Source organism: Marmota flaviventris, chromosome 13, assembly GCF_047511675.1.
Source record: "Marmota flaviventris isolate mMarFla1 chromosome 13, mMarFla1.hap1, whole genome shotgun sequence".
Lineage (NCBI taxonomy): Eukaryota > Metazoa > Chordata > Mammalia > Rodentia > Sciuridae > Marmota > Marmota flaviventris.
The window spans coordinates 70,119,513-70,146,937 of NC_092510.1; the positions used below are offsets into that span (position 1 = coordinate 70,119,513).

Sequence of the window (27,425 nt, forward strand, 5' to 3'; positions counted from 1 at the left end):
CAGTGGTGTGCTGATAAATGTTTAACAGTTGTCACTCAGGTGGCTGGCTGGGGAGATGCTGGAACACAGGCTGTGGTAGTTGTCCCAGCTGCCCTCATTCAGCCTGGGGTCCAACCTGCCCATACTCAATGTTGGCTTCAGGGGGAAAACAGCCTGACTTGAAACAGTTGCTTAATGTATATTAAACATGGTATAAACACTCCCACCATGCCAATTTCAAGTGCCCCACATGATATCAGGGAATGTGGAGGTGGGACGAGGTGCTCAGTAGAACACCTTATACAATGTTTCCTCCACGTGGGTAAAATAGGTGTAAATCACCTCAAGAGAATAGATAATAGTAAAATAAAGTAAAATGTAGTCATCCCATGTTATCTTTGGGGGATGGGTTCCAGAACCCCCTGGGATACCCAGATCCACAGATGTTCAAGCCCCTTCTATAAAATGGTTTAGAATTGATATATAAATTCTGGAGGGGGCAGTACCTGAAATAGATCTTGAAGAACATGTTGAAGTTACCAGGTAAAAAAGGAGGAACAATCATTTGAGCAAAGGGAGCGTGGAGGTGGGAACACCAGACAAGGCTGTGGTCTGTGAGAAGCTCCGGGTGCAGCTGGAATGTGGTGAGGAAGTCTGCAGCAGGCCACCAGGCTGCTGAGGAGGGGTCAGTTCATACTGTGAGGGGGTGTGACAAGCAAGCCTGAGGATAGACCAAAGCCATAATGTGAGGCAAGCAACAGACTGTGGAAGAGGTGTCGGGGCAGACTGCGAAGGGTCAGACTATATGACCTACTGCCTCCAACCAGGCTCCACCTCCTGAAGTTCCTCTGCCTCCCAGTGGCACCACCAACTGGAGACCAAGCTTTGAACACTTGCGGGGGGACATTTAAAATCTATCCAAACCATGATAGGGTGTGGGTGAGGAAGATGTTGAGGAGGGTCAAAGCCATACTGTGAGAAGGGTGACTGAACTGTGGAAGAGGGCTATCCTGGAAGGCAGGTGACTTCACTGTGAGGGAGAGCAAGGAGGCTGCTGAGGAGTGCAGGGGGTCAGGTCCATCCTGTGACAGGGGCAGCAAGTCCATATGTGAGAATCTTTAACTCCTTTGGGAGAGTTTTAGCCCTTCCATGAGAGGGCAGAGTAAGACGTGACCAGAGAGAAGTTTTAGAAAAGATCACTGGGGGAAAGACCAGAGACCTGGCTCAGTGTCCCCGCCCCTATTCCCACCATGTAGTTACCTGCAGCTAGATGAATTTTCACTGTCCTGAAGGGCCCATAGCACCAATGGGTCCCCAAGTCCAGGCTTCAGGATAGTACCAGCCTAGCAGCCTCAGAATCCCCATGAAGTTGCTAAAAATAGATTCTCTGTAGAGTTTGACTAAGTGCATCAGGAGTAGGACTAAAGATGTTTTTTTGTGCTTTAAATATGATTCCCCATATGGTTTTGAAGCTCAAATAGGACAGAGGTAAGATTTGAGGAGCGGCTTGGCAAGCTGAGTACTGCTGCTCATGGCAAAGTAAAATCTAATTCAACAGTCAACATGTTTCCACAGACAGAGCAGACAGGCCTCTTTAGAAGAGAGTATGGGTTAATCATCTCTCCTTGGGTGGCTCAGATGTGGGGCTCAGTTAGCCCAACAGTGTGGGGAAACCTGGGATTGGGGATCCTGTGTCAGTCAGTAAAGTGGGATTTAAGCCCCGTCCACTTCCAGACCTCTGTTTTCCCTTCTGACTGGATGAGGCAGGAGAACTCACAGCCATCTGCCAGTCCTGGAGGCTGTTTTGTAACCCTTGTCCCTTGTGTTGCAGGCTATGAGTCCAGGGCCTGCAGTGACTCGGAGGAGTCCTCTGAAGTGGACTGTGTGCTGGAGCCTCTCTTGGACAGATGCCTGGTGAAGCTGAGCCCCTGCAGAATGTCTGTCAAAGAGGACCAGCTTCCTGGGAACAGCCCCACTCCCGAGCTGGCCAGGAGGGGCGCGAGCACTTGCGGGGCTGGCAGCACCACAGACAGTGCCGAGTCTGAAGCATCCGACTCAGCCAACACCGAGAGCCGCGGCTGCAGGACCAGTGGCTCCAGCGAGTCCATGGATGCCCTGGAAGAGGATGACTTAGATGCCTGCTCCTCCAGCAGGTCTGACTTCTTCCGCTTTGGCTCATCAGGCTTCTCGGAAGATCTTGATTCTGACAGCCTAGAGGACAGGAACAGGATTGAGACCAGTGGCTTCCTCTGTCTCCTGGACCTGGCCCAGAGTGCCAGTGCTCAGTGCCAGAAGATGGAGTGTTCCCAACGGCTAGCTTCTGAGAACTGCAGCTGGGGGCCAGAATTGAGTGTGGGCAGGTTAGACCCCAGGCTGTATGAGGGCAGCCGGGACAACTACTACAGCCTGTGTTCCAGCGTCTCCCCAGCCAGCCACCTGAGTGACAGTTCAGAGAGCACAACTTCCAGGCAGGGGGTTATCCTGCCAGCCTGGAGCCAGCAGGGCTGGACTGAGCCCCAGCCCAGCTCCACACTGGAAGCCCTGCCCCTGCGCCCACCGCTGGCCTTTGAGGATGGCAGCTCGGATGAGGAGTACTATGATGCAGCTGATAAGCTCACACCCCCAGATGTGCTCTCAGGTGAGCCCCCTGCAGGTCTGCAGGCTCAGCAGCCAGCTCCTAAGGGCTGGGGCCAAGCTGAGAAGACAACACAGGAGTAAAATGGGGCCCTTGTCCACTTTCAAGAAGGTAGACCTGGGTTCCCTGGACCAAATTACCAGCATCATGGCTTCCAGTCAGGACTGCAAGCAGAGATGGGAGGGACTCATTCCCCAGTGGGAAAGACTTCCAGGAAGAGGGGCTATATGTGCTGGGTCCTGTGGATTGACAGAATTTACAAAAAAAGAAAAGGGTTTGACAGAAATACCCAGCAGAGGAGGTAGCTGTGTCTTTGTTGACCCTAAGGCTACCTTAAATGAGGCCTTGAAGCAAGATGACTGTAATTGACAGGCTCTCAGAGGCACTCAAGGCCTTTTGGGGTCCAAGGGACCCTGACACCAGAAGGTAGGGGATCCGTTGACTACATTTCTGCCAGGTTCCTTGTACGTTTTTCTATAGAGAGTGTGCAGTATCCACATATAATGGCTTCCAACTAGACCTGAGAGCTGGACATACATGCATATGTATATTCATTCATTCATTCTCTCTCTCTCTCTCCCCCCCCCCACACACACACACCATCACACACACCATCACACACACCATCACACTCACAGCACACAGGCTGGGTGACCTCCTAGGAGCTGGGAGTGCTGCAGCTCTCTTCTTTCTACTCCAGTGCTCTCCTGCTGCTCCCTGATACACCACTTCCTGCTCCCCAGCAGTTTCCATTGCTCTTGGAAGACAGGCCAGATCCTGAGTGGACACTGTGAAGCCCTCTGTGACATGACCTCTGCCTCTCTTACTCCTGAGCTCTCTCTGTACTCTTGACACACAAATCTCTTTGCCATTTTTAAGAAGCACCAACCCCATTCCTACCTCCTGGCTTTGTACCTGCTACTGTCTGCCCTGACCTTCAGCTGCTGACGCCCATCCCTCCATCAGGTCTCACTGGAGGCCCATTCCCTCAAGAAATGGTTCCCAGATTTCCCAAACTAGAGCAGGTCTGCCCATCTTGGTCACATATTCTCTCACACTTGGGACTTTCCTTCCTGGCACTTAGCCCTGCCTGTAGAGGTATATTTATTTGTATGATTCTGTGTTGTTCTCCCACAAGACTGAGAGCTCCTTGAGCCTAGCTACTGTGTGTTTTCACTCATCACTGTGTCTCTGGACAGAGCCTGAAAGTTGTTGCTAAATGATGAATGAACTGGCCACCCTCTAGTCTGAGTTCAGTTATTGACTCTGCCCCCAAAGAAAGGAATAGCTATGGCCAGACTGCTGTCCCTGAAGAGCCCAGACAACAGCCTTCCATGCCTCTACTTTGCTTCACTGGGCCAGCCATGAAGCTGGGGTTAGGGTAGGGGTGCTACAGAGACTGTCAGACAGGCCCTATCACAGGAGTCTAGCCAGGGACTTAAGTTCCATTGTGGATGCTCTTTTTTTTCACAGGGAGGGAGCCAGTGAGGTCCTGAACAGGATCCCAGAACTGTGATTCCTGCTCCTGAGTTCTGGTCTTGCCTTAACTTGCTGTGGGAGCCCTTCCTTCTCTGGGCCTCAGAAACTCCTTTGATCAGTGGCTACAGGTTAGCCTAGGCAGAACATATCTGGCCATCAGAATCACCCAAGGGGCCTTGTTTTAAAACTATGGATTCCTTCCTTGGTTCAACTTTAGAGATTCCTATTTAAAGGTCTAGGGAATTACCTGGGATTTGATAAGATTTTTTTAACACTGCAACCAGGTTGGGAACAACTCATCTAAGTAGATGATTCCTCTGATTCTTAAGTGCAAATCTGTGATCCTGATTCCTTCTGGCTGATTCCCAAGACTTCTTCACAGCAGTGCTTTTTCCCTCGGAAAGATCCGTCCCAGCTTCCTCAAAACCCCTCATGCCTGTGACTGAGGTTGGGGCCCTTGTTTGTCAAAAGAAAGTTCTTTTAGACCTCTCACACATGAAATGACCATAATAACAAAAAGAGCAGCTTCCTTTTCATGAATACCTATTAGACATAGGCCTTACACTAGGCAAGTTACAAAAACACATGGCTTCATCTAACCTGCATGGCAGCATTGACTGGTACTGATTCAGGTTAACGTGAGCACCAAGAAAAAGTGTTAGAAGGAGGTAAGAGCTTGTGAATTTCCAGCAAGCCTGGGGAACTGGGCTCAGACAGGGACAACAACCAGCCCAGGAATCTGAGTAGCAGAATTCCTCATCTGTGCTATCAGAAGATGATGGCTGGAAAGCATAGGCTTTACTTGCATTACTAGTTTTTACTCAATGTATTCAAGTTTGAAATCCTGGAGAATTTGAGTTAACTGGGCTGTAAATCTGATCACTTGACTTGTGTGGGAGTAACTTCATTAATAATTCTAGGGGCGTAGGGCATAAATCAGTGGTACAGCACTTTCCTGGCATGCATGAAATCCTGGGTTTGATCTCTATCACTGCAAAAAAATAAAATAATGATGATAATAATTCTTTTTTTAAAATATAATTTTTAATTGTAGATGGACACAATACTTTTGTTTTATTTATTCATTTTTATGTGGTGCTTGAAGATCAAACCCAGTGCCTCCCATGGCAAGCAATCTACCAGAGCTACAAACAACCCCAGCCCTAATAATAGTAATTCTTCCAGATGACTGTAACTATTGGGAAGATGTCATCCCCTGAAAGGATATTGCCTGGGGGGAAGTGATTTGACCAAAAGACAATAAAACAGATCTTAGACAACCAAAAATCAAAGAATGTCTTTCACAATTATTGTTCCCATCTTTTGATGAGGAAATTGAGAAGATCAATATTTAACCTGCCTAGGATACACAGCCCAGTCAGGATTTGAATCCAGGCAGGCCCATGTCCTGAGCTCAAGTTCTATAAACCTTTCTTTTTCTCCTCTTTATGTATTTTTTTCTTTCTTGACTCCCAGGACCCAGAGCCATTTCTGCCATAGAACCCAGTGCCACAGGCTTGCAGAGTAAGGCCAACACTTGCACTTGTGATGATGGCCTACACCCCAGGCCAGAAGGAATACAGCCAAGTAGAAAGGGAGGAGCGAAGAAGTATGCCAGGACCCTGAGGAAAAGAAGGTCCTTTCTGCAGACTGACTACACGTCTCAGGTCTCCTTCCCCCTGGTGCCATCGGCCTCCCTGGAGAGTGTGGATGACGTGTGCTACTATGATAGGGAGCCCTACCTGACTGTCAGTGCACCTTCCCCAACTGTGTCCTCCCTGCAGGACGTGCAAGGTGAACCAGGCCTCCTGGAGACCAAGGCCCTGGGGCTGCTGGCTCCCCTGAAGGAGACCAAGAGCAAAAACCCAGCCTCCAGGGTCATGGAAATGGAGCCCGAGACCATGGAAACCAAGTCGGTCATTGACTCTCGAGTGTGTTCTATTTCTGCCATTCGGTTCAGGATTGACCCCAACAATAAAGGAACTGCCACTGTTGACAGTTCCTCAGAAAGCACTCCTCGTGGTTCCAACCCAGGTTCCTCTGGCCCAGAGACTGCTCAGTCTAGGCCTTTCCAAATTTTGTCTCCATTTCAAGACTCCGATGGCAGTGCCCCCAAAGAACTCATCCTAGAGCTTGGGAACAGCTCCTTCCCCCTCTCCAGTGCAGACCCCAACCCAGACAGCCCAAGGCCACATAATGTCTCTCAAAGAGACTCACTGGAGCTGGGAGGCATCCCATTGGCAATGAGATTGGGATCTTTTTTAACAAATCATCTTCAAGAAACTACCACCCAATACACAGAGCTTTTGTTGTCTCCTGGAGATGGACCTAGAAATGATGAATGTGGAATGAATTCAAGAGAGATGGCCACATTCCCTACAAAAGAGGAGCAACTATTTTTGGAAAGTGACAGTGAAGTTACAAACAAATATGATACCAACTTATTTCAGAAGGAATCTGGGGAGAATGCAGGTGGCCTGAAAGGTGATATGTCAAATGTTGTTTCTCAGGCTCTTGACGTTAGTACTGCAGATGGTGAAACAATTACCTCCCTCTCCTTGGAAGCTTCTGGGACAGGCACTGAGCAGACCCCACTACATACTCCCAAAGACCCCCAAGGACAATGCAGAGAAGCCCAAAGCCAAGCCTTGTGGGCCCAAGAACAAAAACACTTGGCAGAGTTGGATTTAGACCCTGATTTTTTACTTGGGAAGCAGACTGTTCTATCAGCCTTCCCTCCAGAGGGGGTCAAGGCAGAGTCACTTAACCATGTCATAGAGGAAAGTACAGCCCTTAGAGACACTCCTCAGCAGGTCTGTTTTAATCCTTCCCTAACAAAGCCACAACCCTGCCAAGAGGAGTCCCACTATGAAGCATCAAACCATTGTTCACTATCAGAAAGCAAAGATAGCAGTTCTAGTATTTGCCTTCCTACTGAGAAGTCTTTCCTCTGCTTTGCCCCAGAAAGCCATCCTGCAGTTTCTGTCGGTCTTGGGAAGGCCACATCTCTGGGTTTCGCAGGCATGAATGAGGAGGTAGTAGCCCCCAGGATTGGGATGGAACAGTGTAGCTGCCAGTTCTCCTATGCCACATGCTTTCGTGGCCCACAGCCTGACACAGAGGAAGAAGACAGGGGCCCTGAGGCACACCCCATGGCCCCGCTCACCTCACCACCCTCTGCAGGAAGCAGGATGGCTCTACCTTGGAGGCCTGCCCGGTCTCACAGCTGCAGCACAGCACTGCTGTCAAGGGAAAGCCACATCTGGCCTGAGTACTGTTCCAGGGCACTGAGACAGCTGAAAGCTGCCCCTACTAGTACCCCTGAGGGCTTCATCCAACTCATGGAAAACTTGCTGGAACTACAAGACATCCTAGAAGCTTCCTGGGGGGTTGGAAACAAACACCCCCCAGAAAAGTGCACCTGGCACTTTTCAGAAAGCCGGAGCCGCCTCTGCATGGGCTCTCAGAAGCTCCTTTCAAGCTGTCAGCATGTGATCAGAATGGACCAGTCCCCTGAAGAGATGCAGGGTGCTGTGTGTGACACCTTCCAGCACCTGGTCCAGCTGGCTGGCTTGTGCTTCCAGTTCACAGACTGCAGCCGTTGCTCTGCCCGGCACAGGGAAGCAGCTGGGAACCTGAGGGATGTGGTGTACACCTACCACCAGTTCGTGGAGGCTGCAAAACTGACCTGTGAGAGAGGCTATCATGACCTGAGTGTGAAACTCTTGGCCCGTCAGTGCACAGCCCTCACGGCTGCTGTGTTCTGTTTGACCCAGAAGTTCAGGGCATCCACTGCCCTATAAGCAGGTCAACTGCCCAGGGGCTCCTTCCCTTCCATGGACACTTCCCCAAGGACCCCCTTCCAGTCCCCCTGCCCCCATTCAAATGTTTACTATACAGAGTATTCAAATAAACTGCTGCTTAATCTTGACCTGAATCATACTGAGTGATAACAAGTATGGGTCAAAAGCACTCACTTATATTCATTCAACAAACATTCACAGGATACTTATTTTGTGCCAGGCCTTGTATTAGTAGCTTGAGAATTACAAATAGGCAGGAATGAGGGAGAAAGATGGAGGCGACTATAAAACATAGTCATACATTCTCATGTCACACTGCTTTTGACAACAAACTTCGCATATGGGGTGATATTGGATGGATTACCTTCCCAGGTTTTCAACCCACCCAAGGAGGCCTGGTGTTCTTGGCTGTCTCACTGTAGCAACATAGGTTGCCACTAGGTGACAGTAAGTTCCTTAGTTGTACAGCCAACCTCAGGCAGGTGTATTCTGTATTTGATCTGAAATTGCATCCCTGAATCTTGAATCTATTTCATATAGATATTTATATATATATATAATATTTATATATATATATATTTATATATATACAAATATATATTTTTTTAGTTAGACATAATATATTTGTTTGTTTTTATGTGGTGCTGAGGATTGAATCCAGGACCTCGCACATGCTAGGCGAGAGCTCTATCGCTGAGCCACAACCCCAGCCCCCCCATTTCCATTTTTAAATATATAAAAGGCAAATTCTAAAGCTCCAGTTAGATGTGCTTTTTAAATAATAATATTAGGTCAAAAGAAATACATTCAGTACCTTTCTAACTAATCCCAGCTGAACCAGTTAATCCTAGTAAACGGCAGTGGACCTTGGACAAGCTATTTAACCTCTCAGTGTTTTGATTTTACGCTCTATAATTGGAGATGCTGACACTTTCCATATTATGGGACATTGATCTAGGAAATAGATTCTCAATCAATGTTAGTAATAACTTTCAACATTTATGAATGGCTCTCCTAGTCTGAAACCATTCCCTACATTTTGTTCTTAGACTTCTGGGAGACATTTAAGACTCCTTTGAGAAATGTTTTGCCCTGGTTCTCTCTCCAGGTTCAGTGGCTCACCTTGGGCTAATAGAGGTGACTAAAGGGGTGCCATTGTCCTTCTGGTACTCCTGACCAATTGTGAGCTCAGAGCTTCCCCTCTGTCGGCTCCCTGGTTCCTCCCCTTCACCTAGCAAAAGCAAGATCAGGGATGAGTATATTAGATCATGTTCCTCAGCTTTCTGCAGTCAGCAGAAAAGCAATACTTGGAAGAAGAGAGAAAGATATCTCTCTCCTGAACCGTTTTCAGTTACTTGTTAACGAGTAACTACCTGTTCAGTACTTGCACCAAGAAAAGATTTATTTTCTTAGAGGGCTATTTCTTTCCACATAATATTTTGAATACAATTTAGATGAGGCTCTTGAACACAAATTTGAAGTAATTTAATGGTAAGGAAAATAGGAACAATAGGGCATTAATTTTTTTAGACATAAGATGTTAAAAAGGACTTGAAACTTTCTCCATTAGAAGGATATAAAGAGTCAACTAACTTATTTATGTGAACAGAGCCTATGTGTTCATGAGTTTAGGGAAGGTGCTTAGAACTTCTCTCAACCAGGGCTTGGATCCTGGCTGTGGCCTGTGGTGTTATAGGCACTTCTCTGGGCCTCGGTTTCCCCATCTGGCAAAAGGAAATAATACTAGTCTCCACTTAGTTAGTAGAACAGATGCCTTATTTAGATAGCTTGAATACCTTTTTTATTAAATTATTTATTCTAATTTGTTACACATGATGGCAGAATGCAATTCATGTCATATTACACATACAGAGCACAATTTTTCAAGTCACTGAGTGTATACAACGTGTTTTCACACCGTTCTTGTCTTCATACATATACTTAGGGTTATAATATCTAACTCATTCCTTTAGATAGCCTGAAAACATTTTTTAACATGACCAATATCCCAGGGATTGTTATATACTATATATTCAGCATTTTTGTGAGAATAGTCATGGAGGCCAAGGAGGATTGAAGCCTCCAGCTGAGGCACTCAGGAAGTATGTGCTTTCTTCTTTCTTTTCCTCCTGTCCTTTCAAATCCTTCACCTTTCTTGGGTAGTAATTGTATGGAGATGGTCTTTTTCTGGACAGTTCCCATGAGAAGAACTAAGTCCCAGAAGTGGTGGGAACTCTTCGCTGCTTGTTGAGAAGGTAATGCAGGAGAAGTCTCAAAGAAAGTCGGCCCTTTCTTTGAGACATATGAGATAGGCAGGATGAAGCTACCTACCCTACAGTGCAAGAGTCATTTGTTTAATGACTAAGAAATTGCTGGACATGTATACCCCTCCTTTCTTTTCCCAACCACCATCGTATCAACTGATTTTTGTCTCTCAACAAACACTTATGGAACACCCATGCCAGGTGATGCCTGACGCCAGACTATGGATGTAAGTAATTGGGTGAGAATCCTATTTTCAAGAGCTCCTATTGGAGGTTACATGGCATATAGAGAAAGAGACTGAAAACATAAGGCACAATGTACTCAAGGTTACCAAAGAGAGGAGGTAAGGTGCTGTGAGAAGTCATTTTGGGGGTGAGAAGCAGAGCAGCAATCAGAGAAGACTTCCTGTAGGAGGTGGCATTCATTAGAACTAATATGTCAGGAAGTATTTATTGAGTATCTACTATGTATCAGGCCCCAGATTTGGTAGTTAGGATTTGGATCTATCAAGAAAGGACAAAAGTAATTTATTCTGTCAACAAATATTTACTATGCAGTGGCATTAAGAATACAAATGTGAGCATGTCAGACATGTTCAAAGAACTTATAGTTAGAAGGAATAAGAGGAAAAAAAATAAATTACTGGGCTGGGGTTGTGGCTCAGAGGGAGAGCACTCACCTAGTGTGTGTGAGGCACTAGGTTCCATCCTCAGCCCCACATAAAAATAAAATAAAGATATTGTGTCCACCTATAACTTAAAAAATAAATATTAAAAAAATAAATTACTGACTGAAAAGTGATTTTTAAAAACAAAGAAGGTGTCAAGACAGGGATAGGAAGAGCTTGTCTTACCTAGTGTAGATGGGAAAGGCCCTTCTGAACTGGAAATATTTGAGCTGAGACCTAAATAAAAGCCAACTATGGAAAATGTGAGAGGAAAGGGAACAGTATGTGCAAAGGCCCTTGGTGTTTTTCAGGCATTTCAAGACCAGTGAGTGGAACTGGAGGGAGGAAGACAGAGAGGATATGAGAGTGGGGGGGCAGGCAGGAACCTATTAGTTCAAGGCCTTAGGAAGATGGTTGGATTTTACATGTAAGTACATTGGGAAGCCACTGGGGGATCTGGAGTAGGGGATGCATAATCATCCAGCAAAGAGATGTGGTGGGGATGGGGAAGCAGTGACACCAGCCAGAATGTCTTTGTTTTCCATGGGAGAGTAGCCATGAGAGCTCATTCAGTGATGAAGGGACACAGGAGCTTGGTGGTGGTGATGATGGGTCTATTCAATATGGCTGAGTCTGAAGTATAGGGACAGGCAGGTGTGGTGTGAGCTCAGTCATGAAAGGATCATTGAAAGTCATTTGAACCACTTTTCAGGCCTCACCAAGGCACTGCAAGCAGGCAGTAGGAAGCCAGGGCCAGCTTCTGAGCAAATAGCTGATAGTGCTGGGTTTTAGAAAAAGACTTAATGGGGGTGGGGGTTGGGGAGCAATGTTTTGTGTTCGTGGTTAAAAAGTGGATTGAAGCATGGGTTGCAGGGAACTGTGCAAATGAAATCCAGAGGAGAAAATGGGCCAAGGAGGGCTCCAGCCAGGCCTTAGTTTCTTGAGGAGATATTTCTGGCCTGCTTATGGTAGGGTCTCTCTGAAAGGGCATTCCCCCAGGACTGCAGGAGTGAAGGAAAGAGTAGCTAGTAGTCTTTATCAAGACAAGGCTTGGGCAAGTCACTTCATGTCTCTGGAGTCTCAGTGTCCCCATCGATGTATGAAGGGAAATGGAGGAGGGAGAGTGACCAGAGGCTATGTGCTCAGAGAAGGGCGGTGTCAGCTTGTGGACCCTGTTGGCTATGGGGAGTTGGGGAGCGCTAGGCTGAGAGATGGTGGTGATTCGAGACATGGTTTCACCTGTTTTGCAATGATCAGCCCTTGACAGCCAACAAGGCTCCTGGTCACCTACAGGAGCCCTGCATCTTTGGCAGGTGTCTGGGATCGTAATCTTCGACTAACAGATGAGGAAATCTAGGCTCTGAAGAGCATTGCGGGGCTTGGGTTGTAGCTCAGTGTTGGACAGCCTGCCTAAAACGTGTGAGACACTGGGTTAGATCCTCAGCACCACATAAAAATAAAGAAAATAAAGGTATTGTGTCCATCTACCACTTTAAAAAAATTTAAAAAGGGCTGGGATTGTGGCCCAGAGGTAGAGCGCTTGCCTAGCATGCGTGAATTACTGGGTTCGATCCTCAGCACCACACAAAAATAAAATAAATGTATTGTGTACCAACAACTAAAAAATAAATGTTAAAAAATTTAAAAAAAAATAGATCATTGCGCATCTTGCTGCCAAGTTGAAAACTACAATTCCCAGGATGCTGCTCGGAGCGGGATCCGGAACCGGAAGTGGGCTCGGGGCGGGGCCAGATGGGCGCCGCTGCTGCTGCGCGAGGCGTTGGTCCCAGGTATGTTCGGGGCTCGTTTCCGGTTGGTTAGGAGTTAAGAGGCTCAGTATGCGAGCACCTGCATGCTCTTGGCCGGTGGCGGCATTGAGGTCGAGTGGCCGAGGTACGCTGCCTTCTTAGTGCTTCCTCTTCTTCCCACCCCTCGCGCTCGCGCTCGTGGCCTGCGGGGCAGGAGGGACCCGTGTGCTCCCGGGTCTGGAGTCTGGGTGTTCTAGTGCTGGTGGGGTGCTTACCTACCATGCGCGAGGCTCTAGATTCCACTCCCAGCTCCGCAAAAAGAAAGAAAGAAAAACAATAACAACAACAGCAAAAAAAAAAAAAAAAAACAACCAACAAAACTAATAAAAGATGTAAAATGTGAGGGGGATTTGCTTAAGTGATTTGAAGTATCATTCGAAGCCGGTAAGTTCAAAGCAGATGAATCAAGAAGTCATGTGTAAGCATATAGTTTCAAGGCTAAGGAGTTAGAACTAAAAATAACTGGTTAACGAGGGTTGCCACTAGAGGTGGAAGCAGGTGGGACGGAAGATCATTACTTTTCATCAGAAATAGGTCTTTTTATCATATACATGAATCGCATATTGAACAAGCCAGGGGCATTATTTGTGCCACTCTTGGTCTCTGACACTTGACTGTAGAACATTTCTGACCTGTTTTCTCTCAGATCAGAAATTACCCGAATCATGACATCATTTCTTAAGTGAGCTGTTACAGTGCTTCTCTATATTTTCCAACAAAGCATTTCTAAGGGATATTTAAACAGTCACACTGGTGACTGGCTTTCAGCTGCAGTGACACACAGCTGGAGGGGGTGGTGTATAGTTTGAAGAATTTTGATAGTCACCAAAACCTAGAAGAATTCTTGATTGCTTTCATGACCTTTTACCATATTTTTTGGCTGGTTCTTCATTCTCCCATGATGTTTTTAGTATAGGACCTTGTATGTAGTAGATGCTTAATAAGTACTTGTTAAATCACTGGTTTGAAAGTAAATTGTTTGAAACATAGTCATACAGTGTATTTCAGAAAGAACATCCACACAATAAATAACTTGGTTGTCTGTGTCACAGTAAAAAGGAATAATCACCCATTGCTTGGAGATGTCAGGAAATATGTTTGTCCTCAAAAAAGTATGTTTGGCTTCCTTACTACCTGCTTCTGTGCTGGATATTTCTCTGAAAGACACATGCTTTTCTTAGGTCAATAAATAGGGGTCAGTATTTTACACCTGTTTGCTCCATCAGCAGCACAGTAGTACTATTTATCTTTTGGATATAGGAAATTAGCCTTGTAAGTGAAATAGTGTATTATCTCACGTAATTTTGTATTTTTCCAATCTGGTTGAAAGGACAGAGACTGGCACATGGACTGGAAATTGGAAAGGAGTGTTCAGAGAACAGAGTCACCAGAGTTGCAGGGGCAAGAAGGCATCCTAGAAGACATAGGTGAAGATGGACTCTCTGAAAGCTTCCAGCTTCTGCAGATTGATGTGGAATGTGACTGCCCAGACAGGGAGCCCCTCCCCACAAGCAGTGCAACATGGTGCTCGGTGAGTGCAGGGGGCTTTCAGTGATGGACTGATTGTCCCCAAGACCCCTGCTTCAGGGGTAGTTACTAGTAATAAAAAGAGACTGGGAATGATTTTTGTATGTTTAAAATAGTGAATTAGTTTTCTGCTCATCATAATATTTCCGTTTCATTTGAGTCATGGGAAAAGTAGATAAAGTTCAAAAGAAATTTTTTTACATACCTGAGAAGGGTCAGGGAATCTAAACTGTAGGTTAGGTCCTGTCCCTGATGAATTTTACTGACATTGACTAGGTCACATATCTTTTCCAGGGCTGTATTTTCTCTAAACAGTCCAGTCTAGGTTTGTTTTTAAGATGAGATCTTTTTTTCTCTCCTAACTTTACCTGTAAATAATAATTTTTAAAAAATAATATAATTTTCTAATATTCATTTTCCTTTTTGTTGCTTATGAAGTTCTCAAACAATTTTTTTTCTGGATAACATAAGAAAAATGTCCAGAGAAAACAGAGACACTGGGAAAAGATAGTTGCAGCAAAGAAGAGCAAAAGAAAGCAAGAAAAAGAAAGAAGAAAAGCCAACCGTGTAGAAAATCCAGGTAATGATTAATGAGATTATTGATGTAATCATTTATTTTTTAGCAAACTCATGTCCTCATGTTCCTAGGAGAGTAGGAATTATGTTTTAAGGAAAAACAAGTATCTGGGAGGTAGGACCCATTATCTGATTTTGTTGGACATCAAAGTATCAAAGCAAAATTGAATGCTGCTTTTTAAATATAAGTAGTCTGGTTGACATATGTGTTTATAAACTCAGAAGTAAAGATTCCAGCAGCAACTAACATTTATACAGTACTATGTGTTGGGTTCAGTTCTAAAAATTTTACTGGACTCTCTAAAGGGAATGATTATTTCCATTTTGTAAGAAAAGCAGCAGAGACTCATAGAAATTGAATTGTATGCCTAAGATAATTAATTTAATGAATGAACAGACCGTACTTGGATGTAAACCCAACTGTCTGCTCCAGATCCCACACTCCTCACCACTCTGCTAGTCATAAATCTAATGAATGAATACCTTTCATGAGTCTCAAGATTCTCTTTATGTGCAAAAATAAAAGGGAAGTCTATTTTTTTTAAAGAGAGAGAGAGAGAAAGAGAATTTTTTAAAATATTTTATTTTTAGTTATCGGTGGACACAACATCTTTGTTTGTATGTGGTGCTGAGGATCGAACCCGGGCCGCACGCATGCCAGGCGAGCACGCCACTGCTTGAGCCACATCCCCAGCCCCGGGAAGTCTGTTTTTACAGAATATTATTCCTGTTTTCCCATTTCTTTTTTTTTTCTGATATTTCTGCTATAGGCATCTGCCCCCAGCACAGCAAAAGATTTCTGAGAGCCTTAACCAAAGAGAAACTCTTGGAGGCCAAACATTCAGGACCAAGACTGTGTATCGATTTGAGTATGACTCATCACATGTCAAAGAAGGTAGAACATGCACTAAGCCTGGAATTCCTGCTTACCTGAGGGAGGTCCAAAGGGTACAGCCTTCATGAAGAGTATGCATCATCAGCTTCTGTAGTTCTTTAGTAATCCAGCCAAAGTGTTCTCTACACTGGGCTACTAAGTTCTGATATGGCTGTTGGAAAGAATCTGAAAGAGAACATACATCCATTGGTTTATTTGCAGATGTTACCTTGTCTTCTGTTTTGAGCCCACCACCTTTATCTCTCTGTTCATGGTGTCTTTAGTCTGGATGGAACCTTTCAGGCTCAATTCTCCAGACCCTAAATCTTTGGCCTTCTGCTGGGAAGAGGACTATTTACCTGGTAGTATGTGGTGGGGTGGTTACCTGGTGGAAGTTTTTTTTGCAGTGTATGTTTTAATTGTTTCTCATTCATCCCATTGGTGAGGGAGGGATTTTCACCCTAGGGTTCTGGGGATGGTCAGATACAAAAAGTGTACTTGACAACAGGTATTAACAGCAGTTTTTTTAGTCTCATATACTCACTGCCTTAGGGAGGAGTATTTTACCCATCCCACAAAGCCACAAAAGGGGTTGTACTTGAGAATAAAATGAGCAACCAGGGTGATGGGATGTGGGCTCTGTGGTATCAAGGGGGTGAAGTGTCTCCTGATTCCTATAGGAAAATATGACTAGTTCGTTTAGTTTTTTCCTTGAGCTGGCAGGGAACCAAAACCTGCTACTCAGGGATAAACAGGAATTATACTGCATCCCCTTGATAAAAAGGGTTTTTAAGCTAGGGAGCCTCATCTCATCTGTAGGGGCAGAGTTGGCAAGGGAACTTGAATTAGGTCATTTGAGGTCCTCCTGTTTTCACCAGAAGTCATGGCAGCATATAATGTTCCTCAATTTTAGGCCTTATACTGCAGTGGAGACTTTAAACAAATCTCTTTGTTTTCAAACTTTCCTGTTATATGTGCTAGTGTTTAACATGTTTTTCAGAGAAACTAGGAGAATTGTAGATCTGGGGATTTACATGGAACCTCTAGCCCTCTGAAAAGGTGAACTAGGAATTCTCTGCTAGTTACATTACTTGATATAGCAGATTAAATCAAATACAAAGACTTTTTTCCTCTACCAAACAAATCAAGTTAGGTTATAAGATAACCATTCTAGAATGAGGGTGGAAAGTTAAAACTTCCAACCCTATGACATCTCCCTAAGTTACGGGCAGAGATGCCAAATATTCCTGAAGAAGTATAAAAATTTCAGTAATCAGCTTCTTTTTAATAGCTTAAATAGTAAATATCAATTGGTAAAGTTTAAGATAAAAGCTAACATAACCGTGGTACATATATACAATGGAATATTACTCAAACATAAAGGTGAAATTATGGCATTTGCTGGTAAATGGATAGGACTGGAGGCTATCATGCTAAGTGAAATAAGTCGGTCCCCAAAAACCAAAGGCCAAATATTCTCTCTGATATGCAGGTGCTGACTCATAGGAAGAGGGGTGGAGTGGGGAGTAGAGGTTCATCAGATTGGGACAGGGGGGATGGGGGAAGGGAGGGAGGATGTAAATGGGAAAGACAATAGGATGATTTGGACATAACTTTCCTATGTTAATATATAAATGCACAACCAGTGTAACTTCACACCATGTATAACCACAAGAATGGGAAGTTAAACTCCATGTACTTATGATATGTCAAAATACATTCTACTGACTGGGGTTATGGCTCAGGGGTTGAGTTCTTATCTTGCATGCATGGGGTACTGGGTTCGATCCTCAGCACCACATAACTAAAATAAAGGTAGTGTGCCTATCTGCAACTAAAAAAAAAAAGGAAAAAAAAATTCTTAAAAAAAAATACATTCTACTGTCATGTATGACTAAAAAGTACAAATTTTTGAAAAAATAATTGGGGGGAAAAAGCTGACATAACCAATTTATGTATTAAATATGCAAGAGTGGGGTCAGCAGAAGGGAAAATGTTTTTCCATTCACTCATCATTTCTGGGTTGATATCATCTGAACTTTCATCTGTGAGGTGTGGTATCACAGGGTGTATAACACATTTGCATGTACTTATTTCTAGAGATAAAGGTGCCATCCTAGTCCATGAGATTTTCTGGAATAGCATTTTGTGTAGCGATTGTTCAATAGTGAATTGAAAGTGATTTGGCATGTTTCCACCCTGAGTTGTCCTTATTTCTTTGAAGGAATTAAGTAGGCTGGCTGGACAGATCCGAAGGTTGTATGGTTCAAACAAAAAAGTTGACAGACCCTTTTGGATCTGCCTTACTGGATTCATGACAGATAGTCCTCTCTATGAAGAATGTTTGAGGATGAATGATGGATTTTCTAGTTACCTGGTAAGAATCTTTTTGCTTGTTCTTTGAATTATCTAAAAAGTAGTCACGGATTAATAGTAATTTTTTTTAAATTTTTCTTATTTTGATATACAGCTGGTCTCTCTCTGTACCAAACATGTGTGAACTTTTTTTTTGTCATTATTCCTTGAATAATGCAATATAACAACTGTTTACATAGCATTTGCATTGTATTAGGCAGTATAAGTAATCTAGAGATGATTTAAAGTATACAGGAGGATATGCTTAGCTTCAATGCAAATACTAGGCCATTTCATATGTGGGACTTGAACATCCTTGGATTTTGGTATCTGTAGGGGTTCCTGGAACCAGTCCACCATGGGTACTGAGGCCACTGTAATTTACATCTTTTCACTATTGCAATTTAAAATTCAGAACTTATTAGTTACTAACATTTAATTTGTTTCCACTGCATTGGCAAGCTAATATCACCACTACTTAATAGGACTGTTTTGCTACCTGTATAGCTCATGATAGACTATAAACTCCAGAATTATTTTTGGAAATGCCATAACTTCTTTCTTGCTCTTAGGTGCAAAACTAGGAAACATGATTTTTGGAGGAAAAGAAATAATATTTTTTGAAGTAGTTTAGATTCCAGATGAGTTTTAGGGAATATTAGGTACTTTTAAATTCTTATCCTAGGATCTTATAAATGATACCTAGGATCTTATAAATGATAGATATGCAAGTGAGAATCCAGATCAGTTTCTAAGAAATGACACTAAAAATGCCTCATGGGTGCTGGGGATGTGGTTCATTGTTGGAGTGCTTACCTAGCATTTGTGAGGCCTGGATTCAGTTTCCAGCAATACACACACACACACACACACACACACACACACACACAGCCTTATGTGTTTGCATTTTGTATCTGGGGCTGAGCACTTGTGGCCTTCCCTATGGAGATCCATAGAGGCTGTGAGTGTGTAGGGTGTGCTCTGTGGTACTGTGCAGCTGACTGTGTTGCTGTTACTGTCTGAGCAGTCCCTAGTGTAGTACAGCCACTTCCAGATTTACTTCTCTATACTTTTTTTTTTAATAATTCTTGTATGTAAGCTGAACAGACTCACTTACATATGGTTTCCTTACTTCTCTGTCTTATTGCTGTCTTACTGCTTTTTTAGGCAATTCTATCTGCTTTGGATTCTTCTTCCATTTGTTTTTCCAGAAACCCAGCTCCAGCATTTCCTTTACCAGAAGGTTGTCCCTGGTGTTGTTACTCCCTCACCTGTAGTCCTGTGTGATCCCTGTACCTCCATGAGAGCCCCATGTCACTTTCTGTCTCACTTCATAGTTTCGAGTCTTTTTTTTAAAGTTATAGATGGATGCTATATCTTTGTTTATTTGTTTTTATGTGGTGCTGAGGATCGAACCCGGTGCCTCACATGTGTGAGGCAAGCGCTCTGCCACTGAGCCACAACCCCAGCCCCTTTCACGTGTCTTTGCTCCCTGACCAAGTACTTTCTGAGAATAAACTGTCAGACATGCCACTTCTTGATACACTTAGAGCTAACTGTGCCTGATGGAAACTAGATGCCACGTAACTAGCTGTTGAACTGTGGGCCACCTTCTAACCTCATTCCTACCATATTGGGTTCTTTGCATTTTTCAGCTGGATGTAACAGAAGAAGACTGCTTTAGTTTATTTCCCCTGGAAACCCTTGTATACCTGACTCCTGATTCAGAGCATGGTATGTATCTTACTGCACAGATTCGTATAGCACTTTGCTCCTAGCCCTTAGTTTAAGTATTCTCTGGCCATTTATTAAAGCCACTCAAGAAGTACCCAAAAAGGCATTTGTTGAACTGCTTTGCCGAGGGTGTGAACTGTACACCTTTTCTGAGCAGAGGCTTCTTCAGGTGTCCTGCCTTGATCAACTGCCGCACAGATTCAGGGTCTCCATTCTCAGGCAGTCCAGTTCCTCTGGTCAGCTTTCTTCATTGTCCCTTCTTGGGTCAGTGTTCAACATATATATATTTTTTCCTCTAGAATATCATCCATTTCACTTAGTTTTCAAATTTATTGGTATTAAGTTGATTGTAATGTTCTCTTTTAATTATTGCATGTTCCTCTTTAGTTTTAATTTTGTCCTTTCTGAATCTAATATTGATTTAGACCTTCTGTCTTGTTTTCTTGATTAGATATGTCAATAGGTTGTCTATTTTATTGGTCTTTTTTTTTTTTTTTTTTTTTGGTACCGGGGATGATTGAACTCAGGGGCACTCAACCACTGAGCCACATCCCCAACCCTATTTTGTATTTTATTTAGAGACAGGGTCTCACTGAGTTGCTTAGGGACTCGCTTTTGCTGAAACTGGCTTTGAACTCATGATCCTCCTGCCTCAGCCCCCCAAGCTGCTCGGGTTACAGGCATTCATTATCGTGCCTGACTTTTATTGGTATTTTTAGAGAATTAATTTTTGGATTCATTGAACAAGTCTAAAATCTTTATTTTCTATTCATTAAATTTCAACTTATTGTTAATATTTCTTTACTTTTGCTTTCTTTGGATTTTGAAATTATAAAACGGATTTGATCTCAATGGCCTTTATTTTTTCATTAGCTCTTCAAGATGTTGACCTAAACAAAGTTTACATCCTTGGTGGACTTGTGGATGAAAGCATTCAGAAGGTAAGTGTACATTTTGGCCCCAATATCTATATTTTGAAAAGTAGTGCTTACTTTTATAGATGATTGCCCTGTTGTAATTTTACCCAAAGAGTCTTGGAGCTTAGAGGGACAGGAGGAAAGAGCCTGGCTCTCTATCAGTGCATTCCTTCTTCTCACCAGCAGTTCGGCAGTCTTGAACCTCACAAAAGTCAGAAGCAGGAATTAATATAGGTAGTGTGTGGCAGTTACAGAAATAGTCATTCTTGAGTTTCTTTCTTCTGTCTTCTCTTCAGATCTACCGGGGTAACTCTGATCTTGACCAAGTAAGCATTGATACAATATTTTTATCAGCCATTTTTTTCTTGGCTAATTTCCCTGCCAATATGTATCTTATTCCAAAACTTCAAACTCAGTAAAATTGTCCAGATTTTTTTTTTGTTATTGTTAACTGGAATTGTATTGGAATAATTTGGGTGTTATTAAAATTTTAAACTTTGTTTCTACTATACAAATATTTTCTAAGATAATTTTCTTTGTTTATATTTACTAAATAATATATGTTATGTAGCTATTAAATTTTATAATGGATATAATAGTTAACATGTACATAAAGGAGTATAGGGAAAAGTAAGTCTCTCTCTCCCTATTCCCCAAGGCAATCGCTGTTTTCTTATGTGTTCTTATGGTCAGCTTTTTCACTGCTCTGATTAAAAGATCTGCCCAGGAAAATTTTAAAGGAGGAAAGGTTTATTTGAAGGATCACAGTTTCAGAGATCTTAGTCCATAGAAGGCCGGCTCCATTCCTTGGGGCTTGAGGTGAGGTAGGACATCATGGCAGAAGAGTGTGGCAGAGGGAAGCAGCTCACACAGTGATCAGAAAGCAGAGAGAGGTTCTACTTGCCGAGATACAAATATATACCCCAGAGCCCCGAGTTCCCACCTCCTCCAGTCACACCCTCCCACTTCAGTTACCACTTAGTGAATCCCTTTTTGAGGATTAATTCACTGGTTGTGTTGACATTTTTTCAAGCCAGTCATTTATCCTCTGAACTTTCTTGCATTGTCTCACACTTGAGCTTTTTGAGGACACCTCACATCTAAACCATAACATGTGACCTTCTTTTTTTTTTTTTAAATATATATATAATTTTTTAGTTGTACACATTACCTTTATTTTATTTATTTATTTTTTCTGTGGTGCTGAGGACCGAACCTAGCACTTCACGCATTCTAGGTGAGTGCTCTCCTGCTAAGCCAAAATCCCAGCCCCAACATGTGTCCTTCTTGATATGTTTTGTGATCCCACAAGTATATGTTGGTGGGTCTATTTTATATAAATGTTTTTGTAGGTTTTATGTTTTTATATTTTTTCCATATGTGTGATGCACATATATGAAATATATTTAGCTCAAATGATAGCTCAATTTAATTGCATTTATTTTTAAAACATTAGTGTTCCATGACTTCATAATGCTAACTTATATGCATTAACTTATAACATAATGCAGGACTCTCTTATAGAATATCAACTAATAACCACAATAAGGGGGGCAGGAAAGAAATATAAGTTCATTGGATTAGACAAAGGGTAATGAAAGGAAGCAAGGAGGGATGGGAATAGGAAAGATAGTAGAATGAATCAGACATAACTCTCCTATGCTCATATATGAATATACAACCAGTGTAACTCCACATCATGTTCAACCACAGGAATGAGATTCTAATTAGAATAGGTTATACTCCATGTATGTATAGTATGTCAAAACACATTTTACTGTCATATATATCTAAAAAGAACGTATTAAAAAATTTTTAAAAAAGAAGACACAGCTAATAAATAAGGGATGTATAATAGAATTAGAATATTAATGTTTTTATCACTCCCAATGTAGTCATCAACTCAGGCAATTGATAAATGAAAAGTTGTGGAGGAACCATTTACATGATCTCAAAGTACCATAATACAGATTATAAAGGCAAAAATATGCTATTAAATTGAAGCAATCTGTCTAATCCAAATTTGATCAAACATAGTATCATAAATAATGACATTGTGTGCCTCCTGGTATGATAGAATCTCACCTGTGATGTGATATATTCTTACTCAAGAATGTTTAAACTGAATTTAATGATGAGGAAACAGACAAATCCAGACTGGGGGCCATTCTGCAAGACAAAAAATCTTGCAGAAAAAAGGCCAATGTAATAGAAACTAAAATAGAAGGCATCTGTTGTAAATTAAAGAGATTAAAAAAACAAAAAACATAGCCTGGCACAGTGGTGTCACTTATAGCTTCAGCTACTTGGGAGAATGAGATAGGAGGATCACATGAGCTTAGAGCCCTGAGGTCAGCCTGGGAAATATAGTTAAGTCCATCTCAAAAATATATGAATAGCTGGACGTGGTGACACACCTGTAATCCTAATGGCTTGGGGGGATAGCGAGTTCAAAGCCAGCCTCAGTAAGACCCTGTCTCTAAATAAAATACTAAATAGGGCTGGGGATGTGGCTCAGTGGTTGAGTGCTCCTGAGTTCAATCCCCAGTACAAAAAAATATATATATATATGAGAATGGATAAAAATAATTGTCAAATACCGTGAGCCTTGGTTAGATGTCTGTAATCTATATTCTTAGGATTATAAAAAGGGAATTTATTAGACTAGATTGCAGAACTAGATAGTGCCACAGTGATAGTCTGCAAGCTGGAGAGCTGAGGAACCAGTAGCTGCTCAGTCCAAGAATCTGGAGTCTCAGAACAAAAGGGCCCAGTGGTCTAGCTTCTGTCTGGGATCAAAGGCCTGGAAACTCCCTGGAGAGTTACTGGTCAGAGTCTGCTTTGGAAGAGTGAAAGAGCTGGAGTCTGATGTCCTCAGGTGATTGCACAGCAATCCAAGCACTCACTCAAGAAGAACAGAGTTTGCATCCACTGTTGCTTCCTCATTCTTCCGCATTTTTGTTCTATTCAGGGCCCCAATCAACTGGATCTTGCAGCCCACATTTAGGGTGGGTCTCCCGTTCGAGTTACTGTCCCACATGCCAATCATTCCTAGAAACACCCTCATTGACACACTCAGAAGCCTCTTAATCTTAGGTATCACTTAATCCAATCAAATTGACAATTCAGGATTGGCCATCACATCCAACATCTAAGCAGAGTAGATGTTAGACCTCCTTATACACAAGGTTGTAATTCATGTTGACCAGTAAGTTATAGGACCATAAATTAAAGGATGTTGACAAACTAGAACAAGTTCAGAAGAGGCTGACCTGAATGATGAAGGGACTTGAAACTAAGTTATAGTCAAAGAAGAGTGACAGAACTGAAATTATCGGTCTGGAGACAAGAGCATCCATAGGGAATGAATGATCCCTGACTTAAAGTATCTGAATGGCCATCTTGTGGCAGGGCCATTTTACTTGCTTAATTGGGATAAAAGACCTAGATAAATGAGTAGAGGACTAAAGGCAAATGGAAAATTTATTTCAATATCAAGATAATTTCCTGGGGTGGGGATGTGGCTCAAGCGGTAGCACGCTCGCCTGGCATGCGTGCGGCCCGGGTTCGATCCTTAGCACCACATACAAAGATGTTGTGTCCTCCGAAAACTAAAAATAAATATTAAAAAAAAAAAAAAGGATAATTTCCTGCTATCTGGTACCATCAATTTGAAATGGGTCACCCCAGGGTATATGAACTCTGTCATGATGGCTGTCCATCTAGAGGCCAGATAGCCAATGGGAAAGAGGTTATAAAGGATAGACAAACACTGGGTAGGTGGTTGAAGTGAAATAGTCAACATAGGGGCTGAGGTTGTAGGTCAGTGGTAGAGCACTTACCTAACATGTGTTAGGCCCTGAGTTTGATTCTTAGCACCACATTTAAATAAATAAAATAAAAGTCCATCGACAACTAAAAGTTTTTTTTTTAAATATAAAAAGTAAAATAAAAGTCAACATGGCTGAGGCCCCCTCTAAACCCAAATTTGAAGATTATCCTTGTGATCTAAACCTTTCTCTTTAATCCTGATATCTTAAAAAAGATTGTAAAAAAATATATATATATATCTTTCCTGTATTTCTTACAAGGTAGTGAATGTTGTGAAGCTTCAGTTGTGGCCCAGGGGCATCTCATAGAGTCATCAGTTCTGTGCACTGACCCTGGGGAACTTTAGATGGTTGGACTTTTTAAGTTCTTTTGATTCTTATGACTCCGTTTTGCAGTTTCTGCCCTTCCTTTTGATGGGATTGTTGAAACTTACACTTCAGTGCTGTCTTTTTTTAAATTTTATTTATTTTTTTATGTGGTGCTAAAGATCAAACGCAGTGCCTCACCCATGCTAGGCAAGTGCTCTACCACTGAGGTACAGCCCCAGCCCCTCAGTGCTGCTTTATTGCCAGCTGCCTAATTTTCTTGAATCCTGTTTTCCTTTTCTTTCATTTGCTGCTGTCAATTGACTGAGCTTAAAACACCAGATATCCAGAATCAAGTCTTACTCAGTTCGAGCCAGGAGCAGTCTCTGGTTAAACTGCTTAGGCTCTTTGAAGCCTTGTAGCTATAGATCTGCCTCTTTTGCTTATTTTATTTGTCTTATAAGTGATAGTAAACGGAAGCTTGTGAATAAATGGTCCCCAGAAAGTGAGGTGTTGCTGCCATTTCTTACTTGGGATGAGTACTCTTCATTTTCTGAAGTGTCTTCCATTCTACCATATACTTATTTTTTATATGTATTTTTCAGTTATCAATGGACGTTTAATTACACGCAGTGCTGAAAATCGAACCCAGTGCCTCACACATGCTAGGCAAGCACTCCACCACTTAGCCACAACCCCAGCCCTAGACTACATATTTTTAATGTTTGTCTCTGTGATTACTGGTGGAAACTAGCATAGGCATAAATGGGGATCTCACAGTTTGCTTTGCATATTACATGATTACCATTCATGTCCATATGTGTGATAATAATTCATTTATAATTTTTGTAATATGAAAAGTATTTAACTTTGATTTACAGAAGGTGACGTTTCAAAAGGCCCAGGAGTATTCTGTCAAGACAGCCCGCTTACCAATCCAGGAATACATGGTCAGGCTCCAGAATGGGAAAAACTATCATTCAGAGATATTGGCTATCAATCAAGGTACTGCTTACGTGACCCTTGCCCAACATACATTAGTTCTGAGGCTGCTATATTGCATTAAGTATAATGCCCTTTGACTCAGTCTCCTATGACTTATATGCTTGGACTTCATCGTGTGCATTTTGTGACATGTATTCTGGCCACCAAGAGGCATTTTTCATTTTCTTCCTGCTTCCCAACTACATTAAGGATAGTTGAAATTGTTCTCCTTGCCTATGACCTGCTTTATTGATTGATGAATTCCTATTTGTTCCTCAGAGTTCAATTCAAGAACATGTAAGCTAACTTTCCTTCCTCTCCCAAGCCATGTCAGGGCCCCTTCTTTGTTGACTGTGTCTCTGTATTGCAGTATTGCCCATTGACAGGCCTGTATCTTAGTGTAGGATGAGGTCCTTATGGTAAGGCAAGGCTGTGTCTTTGCCTCCGTCCTGGTACCATGTGAGATGCAGAGGACATATGTTCAATAAAATATACTGGAACACCCATTTTTCTCATTATTTATTTACTAGTTCTCTTTTCTCATATGGTTGTTGTCTTCTGTTTACCTTTTAACAGTGTTTGATATCCTGTCCACTTTCTTGGAGACTCACAACTGGCCTGAAGCATTGAAGAAAGGAGTTTCTTCGGGAAAAGGCTATGTTCTTCGAAATTCAGTGGAATAACGGGCAGCCTAAGATTGCAGCTGCAGGAGATGAAGTGCCTGAGGTGTTTCAACCAAAGAAAAGGGCAGAGGGTAGTAGTGGCATACACTTGCCTTTACTTGATATCTTGAATCTTCATAGTATAAACTAATGACAGGGACCATATTTTATGCTTTTGCATTGTCCACAGTGCCTGGGTCTCAGGAAGTGCCCTGATCAATGTTTTAAAAAAGAAATTATATAACAAGGATTAGCTCTAAAACTACATGACTTTGGATATGTTAATTCATCTTTTATACTTCTCTATTTGTGAAAGACCCTACTTTTAAAGACTGTTTATGTGGCAAAATAATTGTTATATCAATTATTTTATATATACTAAACTGGCATTAAATTGTATGACTTTCTCCAGCTGCCTCTGAGTATGCTGATTTTTCCAGCTGAGTGATATGCTGCACATAAGCTTTGCAGAATCTGCCTGACCTGACCTATCTACTTTGAGCCCCCAGAGCACACTTTGTTCCCGCCTGTGGCTCTCACCCAGTACTCCCTTGTTCTGAATATAGGAATGCAGGGCCTCTCTCTTCCAATTTGTGTGAATAGTTTTGCATTCTGAGCCTTGTACAAACTACATTCTTCATGTATATTTGTAACAAATTAAAAACAAAACCAAAGTATTGATGAATCTTAGAAAATGTTGCGTTCTGACATGCAAGCATGTTAATCTACCTCTTATCAAATATACTTCCTTTTCTTGTGTCCTATATACAGTTGCTTCTTTTACTGTTGCCAATTGGGGTTAATTAACCTGCTAGCAAATTCAGAAAATGTTTTATCTCAGAACCAAAAGATTATTTTGCTTTGTCTGCATCCCTTACCATTTAATTCTTTGTGAATTATGGTCATTTGATAAATATCAGTTTTTTTTTTTTTTTTTTTTTAACTAAAATAGGCCATCCTTCAAAAAACATCTTTATGAACACATAATGCTTCTTAATCAGTACCAACATAATGAATAAGTGCT

The 27,425-nt window shown here is 42.3% G+C and overlaps 2 protein-coding genes across 6 annotated transcripts in view; both read left to right on the top strand.

Moving 5' to 3' along the window:
* The window catches only part of Frmpd1 (FERM and PDZ domain containing 1), a 169,551-nt gene extending 161,655 nt beyond the window's left edge, over positions 1-7,896 (top strand). The window contains exons 15-16 of the mRNA XM_071600458.1: positions 1,811-2,632; positions 5,570-7,896. Coding sequence (XP_071456559.1) covers positions 1,811-2,632; positions 5,570-7,896 — 3,149 coding nt within the window. The remainder of the gene's footprint in view (positions 1-1,810; positions 2,633-5,569) is intronic.
* A 4,670-nt stretch (positions 7,897-12,566) lies between these two features.
* Positions 12,567-26,812, top strand: Trmt10b (tRNA methyltransferase 10B). 5 transcript variants are annotated; one of them, XM_027931110.2, is made up of 9 exons: positions 12,567-12,618; positions 13,967-14,167; positions 14,635-14,743; positions 15,510-15,634; positions 17,838-17,990; positions 19,624-19,702; positions 20,576-20,643; positions 25,637-25,760; positions 26,316-26,812. In XM_027931110.2, the coding sequence occupies exons 2-9, from the start codon at positions 13,982-13,984 to the stop codon at positions 26,420-26,422; spliced, it is 951 nt and encodes a 316-aa protein (XP_027786911.1). In that variant the 5' UTR covers positions 12,567-12,618; positions 13,967-13,981; the 3' UTR covers positions 26,423-26,812. The 5 variants fall into 5 exon arrangements, with proteins under 5 accessions (XP_027786911.1, XP_027786913.1, XP_027786912.1 ...); XM_027931112.2 differs by lacking the exon at positions 12,567-12,618 and adding an exon at positions 12,665-12,721; XM_027931111.2 differs by lacking the exon at positions 12,567-12,618 and adding an exon at positions 12,949-13,020.
* The last annotated feature ends 613 nt before the right edge of the window (positions 26,813-27,425 follow it).

What these genes read in the sequence shown, in the direction of transcription:
- Trmt10b (XM_027931110.2), top strand. Translation starts at nt 13,982, where the DNA reads ATGGACTGGAAATTGGAAAGGAGTGTTCAGAGAACAGAGTCACCAGAG. An exon ending in CAACCGTGTAGAAAATCCAG is followed by an intron (nt 14,744 to 15,509) that starts GTAATGATTAAT and finishes TTTCTGCTATAG; the next exon opens with GCATCTGCCCCCAGCACAGC. An exon ending in GACTCCTGATTCAGAGCATG is followed by an intron (nt 19,703 to 20,575) that starts GTATGTATCTTA and finishes TTTTTTCATTAG; the next exon opens with CTCTTCAAGATGTTGACCTA.